Below are 12,724 nucleotides of genomic sequence, written 5' to 3'. Positions count from 1 at the left end.
ACATTTCTTTCTTTTACAGAACACCATCTCCAGAAGGTGACGAGTTCATCTGGGAGCCTTTCGACAACACAAATCTTTATTATGCGCACATCACAGACACCGTCAATCTGGAGCAAGCCTTGTTCAAGGAACGCATGGAATTCTGGCAACAGAATATCCCCCTCTGAACTTTATGTAATCGTTGACATGCGCCATTGCTATACTTCCTGCGCACGACTGATATTATATTTGTCACTGTTGTTCGCTCAGCATGTTTAACACGCAATGTTTCGTAACATGGCGTGTCAAAATGGACTCATGTGCTTCATGGGAAGTCACAGTGCTGTGTACTGTTTTGATAGCTCCAAACAGAACACTTCAATAAAGAAAACAAGTAGAAAAGTACTGACTCATTTTATATTTGAGCGCCTCGGCTATGAAAAGATTCGGCATGCAAATGGTGAGTTTCAAAAATGGTTCAAATGGCTCTGAGCACTATGGGACTCAACTGCTGTGGTCATCAGTCCCCTAGAACTTAGAACTACTTAAACCTAACTAACCTAAGGACATCACACACATCCATGCCCGAGGCAGGATTCGAACCTGCGACCGTAGCAGTCGCACAGTTCCTGACTGCGCGCCTAGAACCGCGAGACCACCGCGGCCGGCTAAATTGTGAGTTTATTCGGGGTTATTTTGGCATGTGATGGTGCTTAACACTTCAGCAAGAACTGCTACACATCTGCATCGTGAAGGAAAAATAAGCCGACCGCTATGGCCGAGCGGTTCTAGGCACTTCAGTCCGGAACCACACTGCTGCTACGGTCGCAGGTCCGAATCCTGCCTCGGGCATGGATGTGTGTGATGTCCTTAGCTTAGTTAGGTTTAAGTAGTTCTAAGTCTAGGGGACTGATGACCTAAGATGTTAAGTCCCATAGTGCTCAGAGCCATTTGAACCATTTTTAGGAAAATACAGTAGTGGAAATTCAAAAACGACTGCTCCAAAGTGTTATTTTCACATGAATTTATAAGTATGTTTTTTGTGAGGATGGAACAGATGGTTCGACGTAGCCTTGTTGAACGAGGCATTCCAGCATTTGGGAAAACCTAAATTAGGACCTCGAACAGAGCAAACTCTGTCCTCCCAAATATAAGGTCAGTGTGTTTACTACTGCACTGCCTCGTTCTGTTAGTCCCTACTGTACAACGATTTTTGATTTATACACAATTTTCATCATGATCACACACTTCTTGGAGTGCTTCTTGTAGCACACCATCACAAGTATTCTCCAAGTAATGTATACATGAGCATTGTCCTTTTGTAAGAGCAGATCTCCCTTTCATTATACAGGGGGTCCCAAGAGGAATGCTAAATATTCATGGAATAACAGGGAGGATCATTCACAGAAAAACTTCTGTTAAAACATGGAGTCTGAGATATATACCATAAGAGCTATGGGTACTTCTTCATCTTTGCTACTGTGAAACACAGCTTTTCTGCTGAACAAGTGTTCATAGTTCTTGAGGTATGCATTTCAGAGAAAATGTTTGCTACAAAGTTTTTCTTATTTTCGTCCTTGCTACCTTTCGCCAAAATACGATAAGCATAGTGCTTGAAGTAAAAGAGATTTGTTTCACAGTATTAAAAATGATGAAGTGCTCAGAGCTCTTAAGGTGTACATGTGGCCCAAGTTCACTACACTTTTTTCCTTCGATGATCGTTTCTGTCAAATTTCTCAATACTGACCATTCCTCCTGGGACATCCTGTAATAATGATGGAACAATGGATCTGATGGGATTCTAAAGATGCCCTTAACTTCTCTGTGCACTCTTGATGAACAACAGATATGTGGGATTATTGTGAGCGACGCTTCTGGACATCACGATGCCCTTAGTTGGGCCGCATGGTGCTACCTGAGACACTCTCACTACCAACTAGACAGAATTGCACATTTTCACTAAATACAACTAGGTGCCATTCTTGCTCAGATTTCTGATTTTCATTGCACCACATAATGTAGGCTGAATAGTGACGAATTAGAAATATTGAAGAGCGATACATTTGCTCACATTTTAGCTTCCAAAAGACGTTTTCTGATGGTTCTAGGAGACACAATGGGTGCAACGTTGGTTCTGATTTGCACTACAGTTGCTGTGCAACCAATTCGTCTGATGCAATAGTCAAGGTGTACACCTCTATGCCGATGCCATCTGAAATTAGGACGGCGAGCACCTTTCTACAGCCAACAACAAAAATAGTATTAAATCTCGCATCAGAAATCTTTTTACAATTATTCAAACCAGTGGACTCGAGCGAAACTTTCACAGTTTTATAGTTTTAAATAATGACAGTATTCGGAAAAGTGCAGTCGTTGGGATAAGGGCAGTTGTGGTAAGTGTGAGAAAACATAATTAAATATGATTCGAACGACGTGAAATAATAGTCACGAACTGATGATACGTTCTTCTTGATACATTTTCATATGTCCAAAAATGTGTTTTGTAATCGAAATGTTGATCAGGGACTGTCAGTAGGGCCGCATAACCAATAACTCTTACTTGAAAAACATTTTCAATTACAATTTCCCAAGCACGTTAGGCTATACTACCAAGATGTAAATCACAAATGAAAGAAAGAGTGACTAATATGTTTGTCGTTCGGAACAGTAGCTGTACTCGTTTAGTAAAGTCTGCAGTAGTTATTATCTGTGACAAAGCTGTATACAAATTATCCGTTCAATAAGTACTTTACAGCAAATAAAACTGTAGTTTTAATTAGGTAACATAATAACGCAGTCTCTTATTCGTGATTAATAAGTTAGTTTCGTAAAATATATGTATGAAACTATGATAGTTAAAAGTCTCTTTTATGTTAAAGTTTCCCACAAACAATAAGTTTTAGAGTAAAATCGGTAGGCAGTGTCATTTAAAAAACCTTTCTAACGATACCTCATTCTCCCTGTACGATTACAACCTGTTGAGAAATAATGATGTTGATTTGAGAAATCGCTGTATATAAAAGGCAATGACCTGACTGACTGACTGACTGACTGACTGATCATCATCCAGCCCAAACCGCTAAGGATACAAACTTGAAATTTGGAGAAGGCATGGATCTTGTAGTTTAGGCGTCGTTTAAGGAAGGATTTTTCGAATTTCCAACCCTAACGGGCATGAAATAGGGGAACAAGGTTTTTTTAAAAAAAATGTCGTTATGAAGGCAATTTTGAAACTAGAACTACGAAAATTGGTATTTGGTTTCTAGGTCAGAAATAAAGGAATGCGTGTTTCAGCATTTTTGGAAATTTGATCCTATGGATGTGAAATAGTGGGTGAAACCTTTTTGTGAAAATATATAATTCTTAAACGATCACTAAAGTATTTTTGAAGCTACATCGATGAACACTGTTTTTGACTCCTTGGTTACAAATAAAGAATACTTGTTTGAGTGTTTTTGGATATTGAACCCCTAATGGGGTGAAACAGGGGATGAGATTTCTTATGAAAATATTTTAAAGCCAAATCAGTGAAAATTTAAATTTGGCTTCTCAGTTGGAAATAAAAAAATACGCTTTTGGAAATTCAGTCCCTATGGGAGTGAAACGGGGGATGAAAGCTTTCATGAAAATATTTCATTCTGCAAGCATTTTTGAAAATGAATCTGTGAAAATTTGTACTTGGCTTCCCTGTCAGATATAAAATAAACGTATGTTACTGGTTTTTTTTTTTTTTTTTTGGAAATTTAACCCCCCAGGAGGTGACATAGGGGATGAAACGTTTTATGAAAAATTGCATTGCCAAAGTGATTTTAAGGATAGATCTTTGAAAATTGTTGTTTGTGTTATCGATTGGAGATGTGAAATACGTGTTTCACTGTTTTTGAAAATTCAATCCCTAAGGGGATGAAATGAGTTAGACTGATACACTGACTCATCATCGCCCAACCCAAATCGCTGACGATAGAAACTTGAAGTTTGGAGAGGCTGTGGATGTTATAGTGTAGGCGTCGTTTGAGAAGGGATTGTCCGAAATTCCACTCCTAAGGTAATGCAATAGGGGATGAAAGGCTTCTTGAATGTATGTCACTCTTGCCGCGGCGTGGTCCAGTTCCGCGCACCATAGACCGACGTTTCCTCACCGCCATCTCTGTTCTTGCATTCCGTGTCTTCTTCGTGCCTGCGCTTGTGGTTACGCCAGATCATTCCTCCCCCCCCCCCCCCAAAGCGACCGACCATCGTCGTGTATAGAGTGCGACCACGATGGGGGATGCAACAGCGTGGACGCTCTGATGGACCGGAAGCTGTGGATGCAGGGAACGTGCAGCTTCCGGCCGTACCCCGTCATCTGGCTTCCTGCTGCCAGAAACCAGATGAAGAGGGCGTCGACAGTTGCGGTGTGCCGGCCACTGTGGCCGAATGGTTCTAGGCGCTTCAGTCCGGAACCGCGCTGCTGCCACGGTCGCAGGTTCGAATCCAGCCTCAGGCATGGATGTGTGTGCTGTGCTTAGGTTAATTAAGTTTAAGTAGTTCCAAGTCTAGGGAACTGATGACCTCAGATGTTAAGTCCCATAGTGCTTAGAGCCATTTGAACCATTTTTGTTGCGGTGTGGGAGGGTCCAGCTCCATCACTAGGACGAGAGGAGGCAAAGGCTCCGTCTCCATGGGGTCAGCCCGTCGTGTCGTGATGACGTCTGGCGGCTGCTGCGGCTGCGTTGTCCTCTGGACTAGTGAATCTGAGGAAAGAGAAGCTGAAAGATCATCTTGTACGTGACGGAGGCGAAGTTGATTCTGATGGAGGCGCTGCAAACCATCTGGATCTGAAGTAAGATAAATGAAGCGCCAAGTCGACGAACGATCTCGCCTCGCGCCCACCTTCTGCTGCCGCTAAAAACCCTGTAAAAGACAATATCATGCGACGCGAAGCAATACTTGAGGCATTATTCGACGCCAGAGGAGGGTGGAGCAGTGTGCGATGGCGGTGGCCGTGAAGCAATTCCGCCGGCTATGGTCCATCTCATGGGTGCGATCGATACGAGGCGAGAAAAAGTTGCCATGCTTGATCCCTGGTGTGTGCAGTGCGTAGTTTGGGCGTCTGCTATTTGAATGTTCTGACTAAACGTCTCGCTTCGCCGTTTTGACTGTGGATGGAACGATGCACTAGTTAGATGCTGTATGCCATTACACTCACAGAATGTTTCAAATTCATGTGAAATGAACTGAGGTCCGTTATCTGACACTATTACTTCAGGTAAACCTTCTAGGCAAAAATATTGATGACAATACCTGAATTGTGCTACGGGAGGTTGTCGAATTCATGGGCACAGCAAAAGAAAACTTGCTCTATGAGTCAACCACAATTAACCAGTGAGTGTTCCAAAAAAGGTCCCGGAAAGTCAATGTGTACACGTTCCCATAGCGATTGTGACTTAGGCCAAGCAGAGAATTTTGTGGTGGAGCCGACTGATTTTCCGCACATGCTTGACACTGTGACATCATCTGTCCTGTTTGGGACTCCATTCCCTGCCAAGTACAGTGTCGACGCGCTAACTGTTTCGTACGAACAATCCCCCAGTGTCCTTGGCGAAGTAACTGCAACACCTCTTTTTTCAGAGCTTTAGGGATCAACACACGGGACTGTCCACTGTCATTTTGTACAAAAATTACACCTTTCTGTACAGCGAGGCCGTGCCGACGTGCAAGGTATCGACACACTGCACAGTTCTTTACGCTATTCAATGAGTGAGGCCACAATTTGCGAATGTGTTTGAGCAAAACGTTCAAATCTGGATCATTGTCCGTGGCATGTGCAATTTTCTTATAGTACAATGGAAAGACTGAAGAAATTCAAAATCCCGAGCATCGATGTGACAACAACATGCAGCAGAATCGTCAAAGTCTGTGACAGGGTCAATCGGAAGGTGTGAAAGTGCGTCCGCATTACCATGTTGAGCTGTCGGACGATACACAATCTCGTACTGGTATTGAGACAACAAAAAAGCCCTTATTTGCAATTTTTGGGCAGTTCGTACAGTAACAGGTTTCGTCGGACGAAACAAATATTACAAAGATTTGTCATCCTTTAGTAAGCAGAATTTTCTGCCATACAAATAGTGGTGAAGTTTGGTGATACCATACACAATAGCCAATGCCTCTTTTTCAATTTGTGAGCTTTGGACAACACTTTTGATGCAAAAGCAACAGGTCTGTCTTTATCACAAATTTTGAGCGGAAGCACTGCTCCGATTCCGTAAGAGGAAGTGTCAACTTGCAATACAACTGGTTTTTGAGGATCAAAAACTGGTGGGGTGCGCTAAAGATGATCTCGGTTTGAGGAAGGCTGGCGTGTACCAGATTCCGTGTCAACGTGGCAAGTCGTATGTTGGTCAGACGATGCGTACCGTCGAGGATCGATGCCGTGAACACCAGAGGCACACTCGACTGATGTATTCGAGCAAGTCGGCGGTCGCTGAACATTGTTTGTCGGAAAACCACGCTATGGAGTATGAACGCACGAGGATTCTGGTACAGACATCGAGATACTAGGACAGCGTTGTTAGAGAGGCCATCGAAATTCGCACCAATGACGACCTCATAAACCGTGATTGTGGCTATAATCTTAGCAAGGATTGGGAACCAGCGATTGGGTTAATCAAGAGTAAATCCAGCAAACATATACACTCCTGGAAATGGAAAAAAGAACACATTGACACCGGTGTGTCAGACCCACCATACTTGCTCCGGACACTGCGAGAGGGCTGTACAAGCAATGATCACACGCACGGCACAGCAGGAACCGCGGTGTTGGCCGTCGAATGGCGCTAGCTGCGCAGCATTTGTGCACCGCCGCCGTCAGTGTCAGCCAGTTTGCCGTGGCATACGGAGCTCCATCGCAGTCTTTAACACTGGTAGCATGCCGCGACAGCGTGGACGTGAACCGTATGTGCAGTTGACGGACTTTGAGCGAGGGCGTATAGTGGGCATGCGGGAGGCCGGGTGGACGTACCGCCGAATTGCTCAACACGTGGGGCGTGAGGTCTCCACAGTACATCGATGTTGTCGCCAGTGGTCGGCGGAAGGTGCACGTGCCCGTCGACCTGGGACCGGACCGCAGCGACGCACGGATGCACGCCAAGACCGTAGGATCCTACGCAGTGCCGTAGGGGACCGCACCGCCACTTCCCAGCAAATTAGGGACACTGTTGCTCCTGGGGTATCGGCGAGGACCATTCGCAACCGTCTCCATGAAGCTGGGCTACGGTCCCGCACACCGTTAGGCCGTCTTCCGCTCACGCCCCAACATCGTGCAGCCCGCCTCCAGTGGTGTCGCGACAGGCGTGAATGGAGGGACGAATGGAGACGTGTCGTCTTCAGCGATGAGAGTCGCTTCTGCCTTGGTGCCAATGATGGTCGTATGCGTGTTTGGCGCCGAGCAGGTGAGCGCCACAATCAGGACTGCATACGACCGAGGCACACAGGGCCAACACCCGGCATCATGGTGCGGGGAGCGATCTCCTACACTGGCCGTACACCACTGGTGATCGTCGAGGGGACACTGAGTAGTGCACGGTACATCCAAACCGTCATCGAACCCATCGTTCTACCATTCCTAGACCGGCAAGGGAACTTGCTGTTCCAACAGGGCAATGCACGTCCGCATGTATCCCGTGCCACCCAACGTGCTCTAGAAGGTGTAAGTCAACTACCCTAGCCAGCAAGATCTCCGGATCTGTCCCCCATTGAGCATGTTTGGGACTGGATGAAGCGTCGTCTCACGCGGTCTGCACGTCCAGCACGAACGCTGGTCCAACTGAGGCGCCAGGTGGAAATGGCATGGCAAGCCGTTCCACAGGACTACATCCAGCATCTCTACGATCGTCTCCATGGGAGAATAGCAGCCTGCATTGCTGCGAAAGGTGGATATACACTGTACTAGTGCCGACATTGTGCATGCTCTGTTGCCTGTGTCTATGTGCCTGTGGTTCTGTCAGTGTGATCATGTGATGTATCTGACCCCAGGAATGTGTCAATAAAGTTTCCCCTTCCTGGGACAATGAATTCACGGTGTTCTTATTTCAATTTCCAGGAGTGTAGTTGTGACGACCACGGCGGACAGAGCCATCACACCGACGTCATCTCAGACGCCGTCGCAATCTGTTCCACCGCGCGACCGTGGCGCGGGGCGCGGACGGCGGTGGGAGCGCGCCGCGGGCGGAGGGTATTTAAATCTGCCGCCGCCGCGATCGAACCCAGTTCCCCCTGAGCACCCATAGCGTACGGATCTCCGTACCGGCACGTTCACAGGAGCTCAGTCCGTCAGTTCACCTGATGATGGTGACATGTATGATCGCCGAAATATTGTGCCCGTTGGGCACTGTAGACCGGCAGTACACCCGTGGATATTTTGATTAATATTTCATTTTTCCTAAAACTGTCTGCAATTCTGTGATATTGCGGGGAACTGGAAAGTCTCATATGGCTAACAAATGCGACTGTAGAGGATGTACACCTTGACTGTTTATGACATTACCAAGATACTGCAACACAGGTTTAAAAAAATCACACTTGTCCAGTCTACACTTTAGTCCTGCATCAGATAACACACGAAACAAAGCACGTAAATTTTCAACATGTTCTTCAGGTGTACGACCTGCTTCTACAATGTCGTCGATATAGTTTCAACAGTTTAGCACTTGTGCAGTCAGCTGTTCCAAATACTATTGAAAAATGGGGGGGTGCAGAAGCATTGCCAAAAGGCAAACGCAAATATTTAAACTAGCCCAAATTAACTACGTACACTTTTTTATATTCTTCACCTAGTGGTTTTTGAAGATACGCATCGCGCAGATCAGTTTTTTAAGAGTAGCGTCCAACGCCTAATTTGTCCATGAGATCCTCTGGGCGTGGCAGTGGATAAGTATCAATGACAGTTTGTGGGTTGACTGTCGACTTAAAGTCAATACAGAGGCGAATGCGACCTGGAGATCTGGGGAGCAGATACACTGGACTTGCCCTTTGACTAGCTGATATGGGCGCAATAACTTCGTAATCTTGCAGTTCTTTAAGTTTAGCCACGACTTTGTTCCGTAATCCAATGGGAACAGTCATTAGCGTTGTAGAACATTCTCTGATACGAAGCAACTGTAAATTGGGAAACAGGATGCCATGTACATAAGATAAGGTAAAGTGCTAAATTGTTTGCGATACAAGGAATTGCAACAAATTTCTTTGCCTGTGTGATGTGAGTTATCGGAAGTATTTGCTTCCATAACTGTGATAGTTAAGTGCAAAGCTCATTTATTGTCTTTGAACATAGGTACTTTCATGAACATAAACAACATTTTTGGTCTCCATATTTTTAACAGTGTGTGTGAGAGTGACAGCTACAACACTATTCCCTACTAATTGAACCTTTTGTTCTGTCACGGGAAAAGCTACGCATAACACTAACGTGAAACACATTAATGTTACCCTCTGAGAGGATTTCAAAATTCGACTGTGCGTGTGTCTAATGGAAAAGGGTATCGGACTATAATTTCAAATTTTGTGAAGTTGTCAGTAAAACGGAACGGGCCTTAATCCTGGGAGTTAACAGAAGTGGTAAAATTATAAGTGAATGAAAAAAAATGAACGGTCGCCAGCCTAATTAGGCACATTAATTTGGAAATATATATTCAAGAAATTTGGATATCAGTTATTGAAGTTACTTTTGTTGAGACTTCCCTTTGAATAGCAAACAGGATACAAACTCACACAATGCAATCTGTACTGTGTGTAGCAACAGTTACCAATAACACACACACAAATTATGGGGGGCAAAATTGCACCAAGCTCATACCAATGGCGGCCACAGTCAATAGCATTACTTAATCAAAATACTGAAACATCACTGCATGAAGTGCAGAACTAATTTTGGAGATGAGGGGCTTCTATCTTGACTGACATGAATAACACAAATAAAGATGAATAACATCTTAAATACACAGTTTAAGCTCTTCTGCATATAGCAGTTTTCCTTACTAACTGTAATTGTTCATTTTATTCTTAATAGGAGGACAATATGATGGGGATCCATAAACTAGTATACTTTCACTAACCAAGGTTCTTTGACTACAGCAAAGGCATAAACTATCTCTAAAAGCTAATCATTCACTTAAATTGCTTTGTAAGGTAATAAAATGCAACACTGGCTTAATGAACTTCAAAAGGAATCATTCATGATGGTTACCAAACTACACTATCTTTGAAAGTGTGCAAACTTCACTTCTGATAGTACTAACGCAAATCGGTCCATTAAAGATTTATATGTACATGAACTTTAATCACCTGTGAAACAGGTATTCTTGGGAGTAATACATACACAATGTAGCACTTAATCCTACAAAATTATATTTTATAATAAACTAAGAATACTTTAGTAAAAGCCTATCCAACTTCACTTTTATGGTTTTAGCTTTTAAATAATTAAGATTTTCACTTTCCTATTGATTGATCTTTAAATTTTTTGTGTTTCAACTTCCTACCTTCACAATTTCACTTGGAGCAGTCCATAAACAAAGCAACCAAATTTTACTCTTACTTTAACTTTTGCCACTCCTTTGACTTTAGACAAAAAATCACTTTTCACACATGAATGCCAGAATTGTTCATTTAAATCATGATACTCGGTTTTAATAGCACTTAGGTGATGACCCTGCAAAGGTTCGTGATCAGGATTGAAGTTATGGTTTCGCAGACGAACTGACGTTTTATATGATTATTACTGAAACAACACACAAATTAACTGGACCATGCCAATACGCATTACTTAACTGAATGTATAAAGTCTGTGAAGCAGTGGCGAAGATTAGTGGCAGCCGAAATGGCGGCTAACTGTACTCACGACTCTTGACGTGCGAATGCTCTATAAAATCTCTTCTTGGCGTCGGATTTTCAACATATTAGAGCCATTCTATTATTCCGTGAACACCAAATAATAGCCAGATCCACATCCGAGGCAAATCCCTTCTAACGCAGCTTCCAATTGCCTCTCTTAGCACCTTCGAGGTGTACCGTGCCGTTCACCCAAAGGAGCCGCTCAGTTCGATGGCCAAACCCACCTTTTACATCGTGCCATGCCACTTTCGTTGCGGAGGGACTTAACCTACAGCGTTTACATGTTACAAATACAGGGCTCTAAGCATGAACCAGCTTTTAACAAACACGCTTCTTTCGTAAACATATTCACATTATAATAATTTAAAATTTCAACATATTCTTTTGCTTTTTTTCATACATTCATTACAAAACTCTAATTTTCTTGCTGCACATCATGGAGTTCAAACAACACAGAATGCACACTTCACAAATTGCAGATACACAGTTGCTTAAAATAAACCTACTCCTAATCGATATAAATGTTACACAGTATATTAAAGTCTTACTTGAATGGAAAGTAAACACTGCCGCACATGTTCGGGGATGTGCATATTTATGAAATTTATATCACTTTTGAGAATTCTTCTTGTCCTTCTTCACATGTTTTTGTAATTAACTGCTGAAAGCTTACAAGTAAATTTTTCTTAATTGGTTTGATTGACCTTTTAAGCATACGTTTCTCAACAAATATTTTGGTCACAACCCTTACTTCGGACTAGTCCTCCCCATCCTAGACAACTCCACGCAGTAGCTGTGCACCAAACTCCCTACAATAATCCGTGATAGGTGCATATACTCCCCCACATGTTATGTTCAGGCATCACGAGTGCTAGGCTGAAATTGTGGATGACGTGCTGAGGAGGCTTCTGCACTGGGCAATTATTCATTTAACTGTTAAGTTGCTTGCTGTGTGAGGGGAATCGGGATAGCCCCCGATTATTAATTAATTCGCTTGCTACCTGGATTATTTTGTTTCACTGAGTACTACTATGATAAAAAGACCCCAAGCAAATTACACAGCATATACTGACGGTATTTTAATGAACTGACATTAAAATATAAATTACGCAGCCAGCAGGTTGCAAATAACTGTTTGGTACATTGACCTAGGTTTCGACACCTCTAAGGGTGTCTTCATGAGAATGAAATTTTTAGAAACCCTATAAAATACACATAGAAAATTAAGTTTGACAAAAATATTATTAAGATAACAATTTTCATGGCATAGAATGGTTACTTACGTAAAGTTACTTAGCGAGAAAGCAATTGTCAAAGCTACTCCCAAGTTAAAAATTAAACACATTCCAGCCTTTGGCACGTACGCCTTGCTAGGAACAACATCAGACTGATCGGTCCAGTGGCTTACAAGTTGCGCCGCCTATCGGGCGCGGACGGTGACATGTGCCCATCTAAAACATTATAACAGACACAACTGGATTAAACAGAAGTTAATGAAAACAAAACAAAATAAAAAGGAAGAAAGCTTCATGTATTTTTGAAAATACAAAAAGAATCAAGCAAATGAAATATAACAGAGCCATCTCTTAGGCCTTACAGAAAGTACCATTATGTAAAGCACAGGATACAAACAGCTGCACAACCGAAAGTAAATATTTGCATGAAGGTAACGTTAGTATTATACGTCTATGAGACTCGAAGAAAAAGATGTTTCGGAACGAAAGGCAGGAAAACATAGTAAAAAATAAATGACAATTGTCATCTTCGTTAATATTTTTGTCAAACTTAATTTGTTATGTATTATTTTCTAGGGTTTCTTGAAATTTCATTCCGATGAAGACAAGTTTAGAGGTGTCAAAACGTAGGCCAATGT

General features: G+C 42.9%; 1 protein-coding gene across 1 annotated transcript in view; it reads left to right on the top strand.

The window, feature by feature from the left end:
* Positions 1-371, top strand: part of LOC126199296 (venom carboxylesterase-6-like) — an 85,108-nt gene extending 84,737 nt beyond the window's left edge. Inside the window, exon 10 of the mRNA XM_049936121.1 lies at positions 20-371. Coding sequence (XP_049792078.1) covers positions 20-167 — 148 coding nt within the window. The 3' untranslated portion in view covers positions 168-371. The remainder of the gene's footprint in view (positions 1-19) is intronic.
* The last annotated feature ends 12,353 nt before the right edge of the window (positions 372-12,724 follow it).

The sequence above is a fragment of the Schistocerca nitens genome, chromosome 8 (assembly GCF_023898315.1).
Source record: "Schistocerca nitens isolate TAMUIC-IGC-003100 chromosome 8, iqSchNite1.1, whole genome shotgun sequence".
NCBI classification, from domain to species: Eukaryota; Metazoa; Arthropoda; class Insecta; order Orthoptera; family Acrididae; genus Schistocerca; species Schistocerca nitens.
The sequence above is the reverse complement of the archived record's forward strand: the minus strand, read 5'-3'. Positions and strand labels throughout refer to the sequence as shown.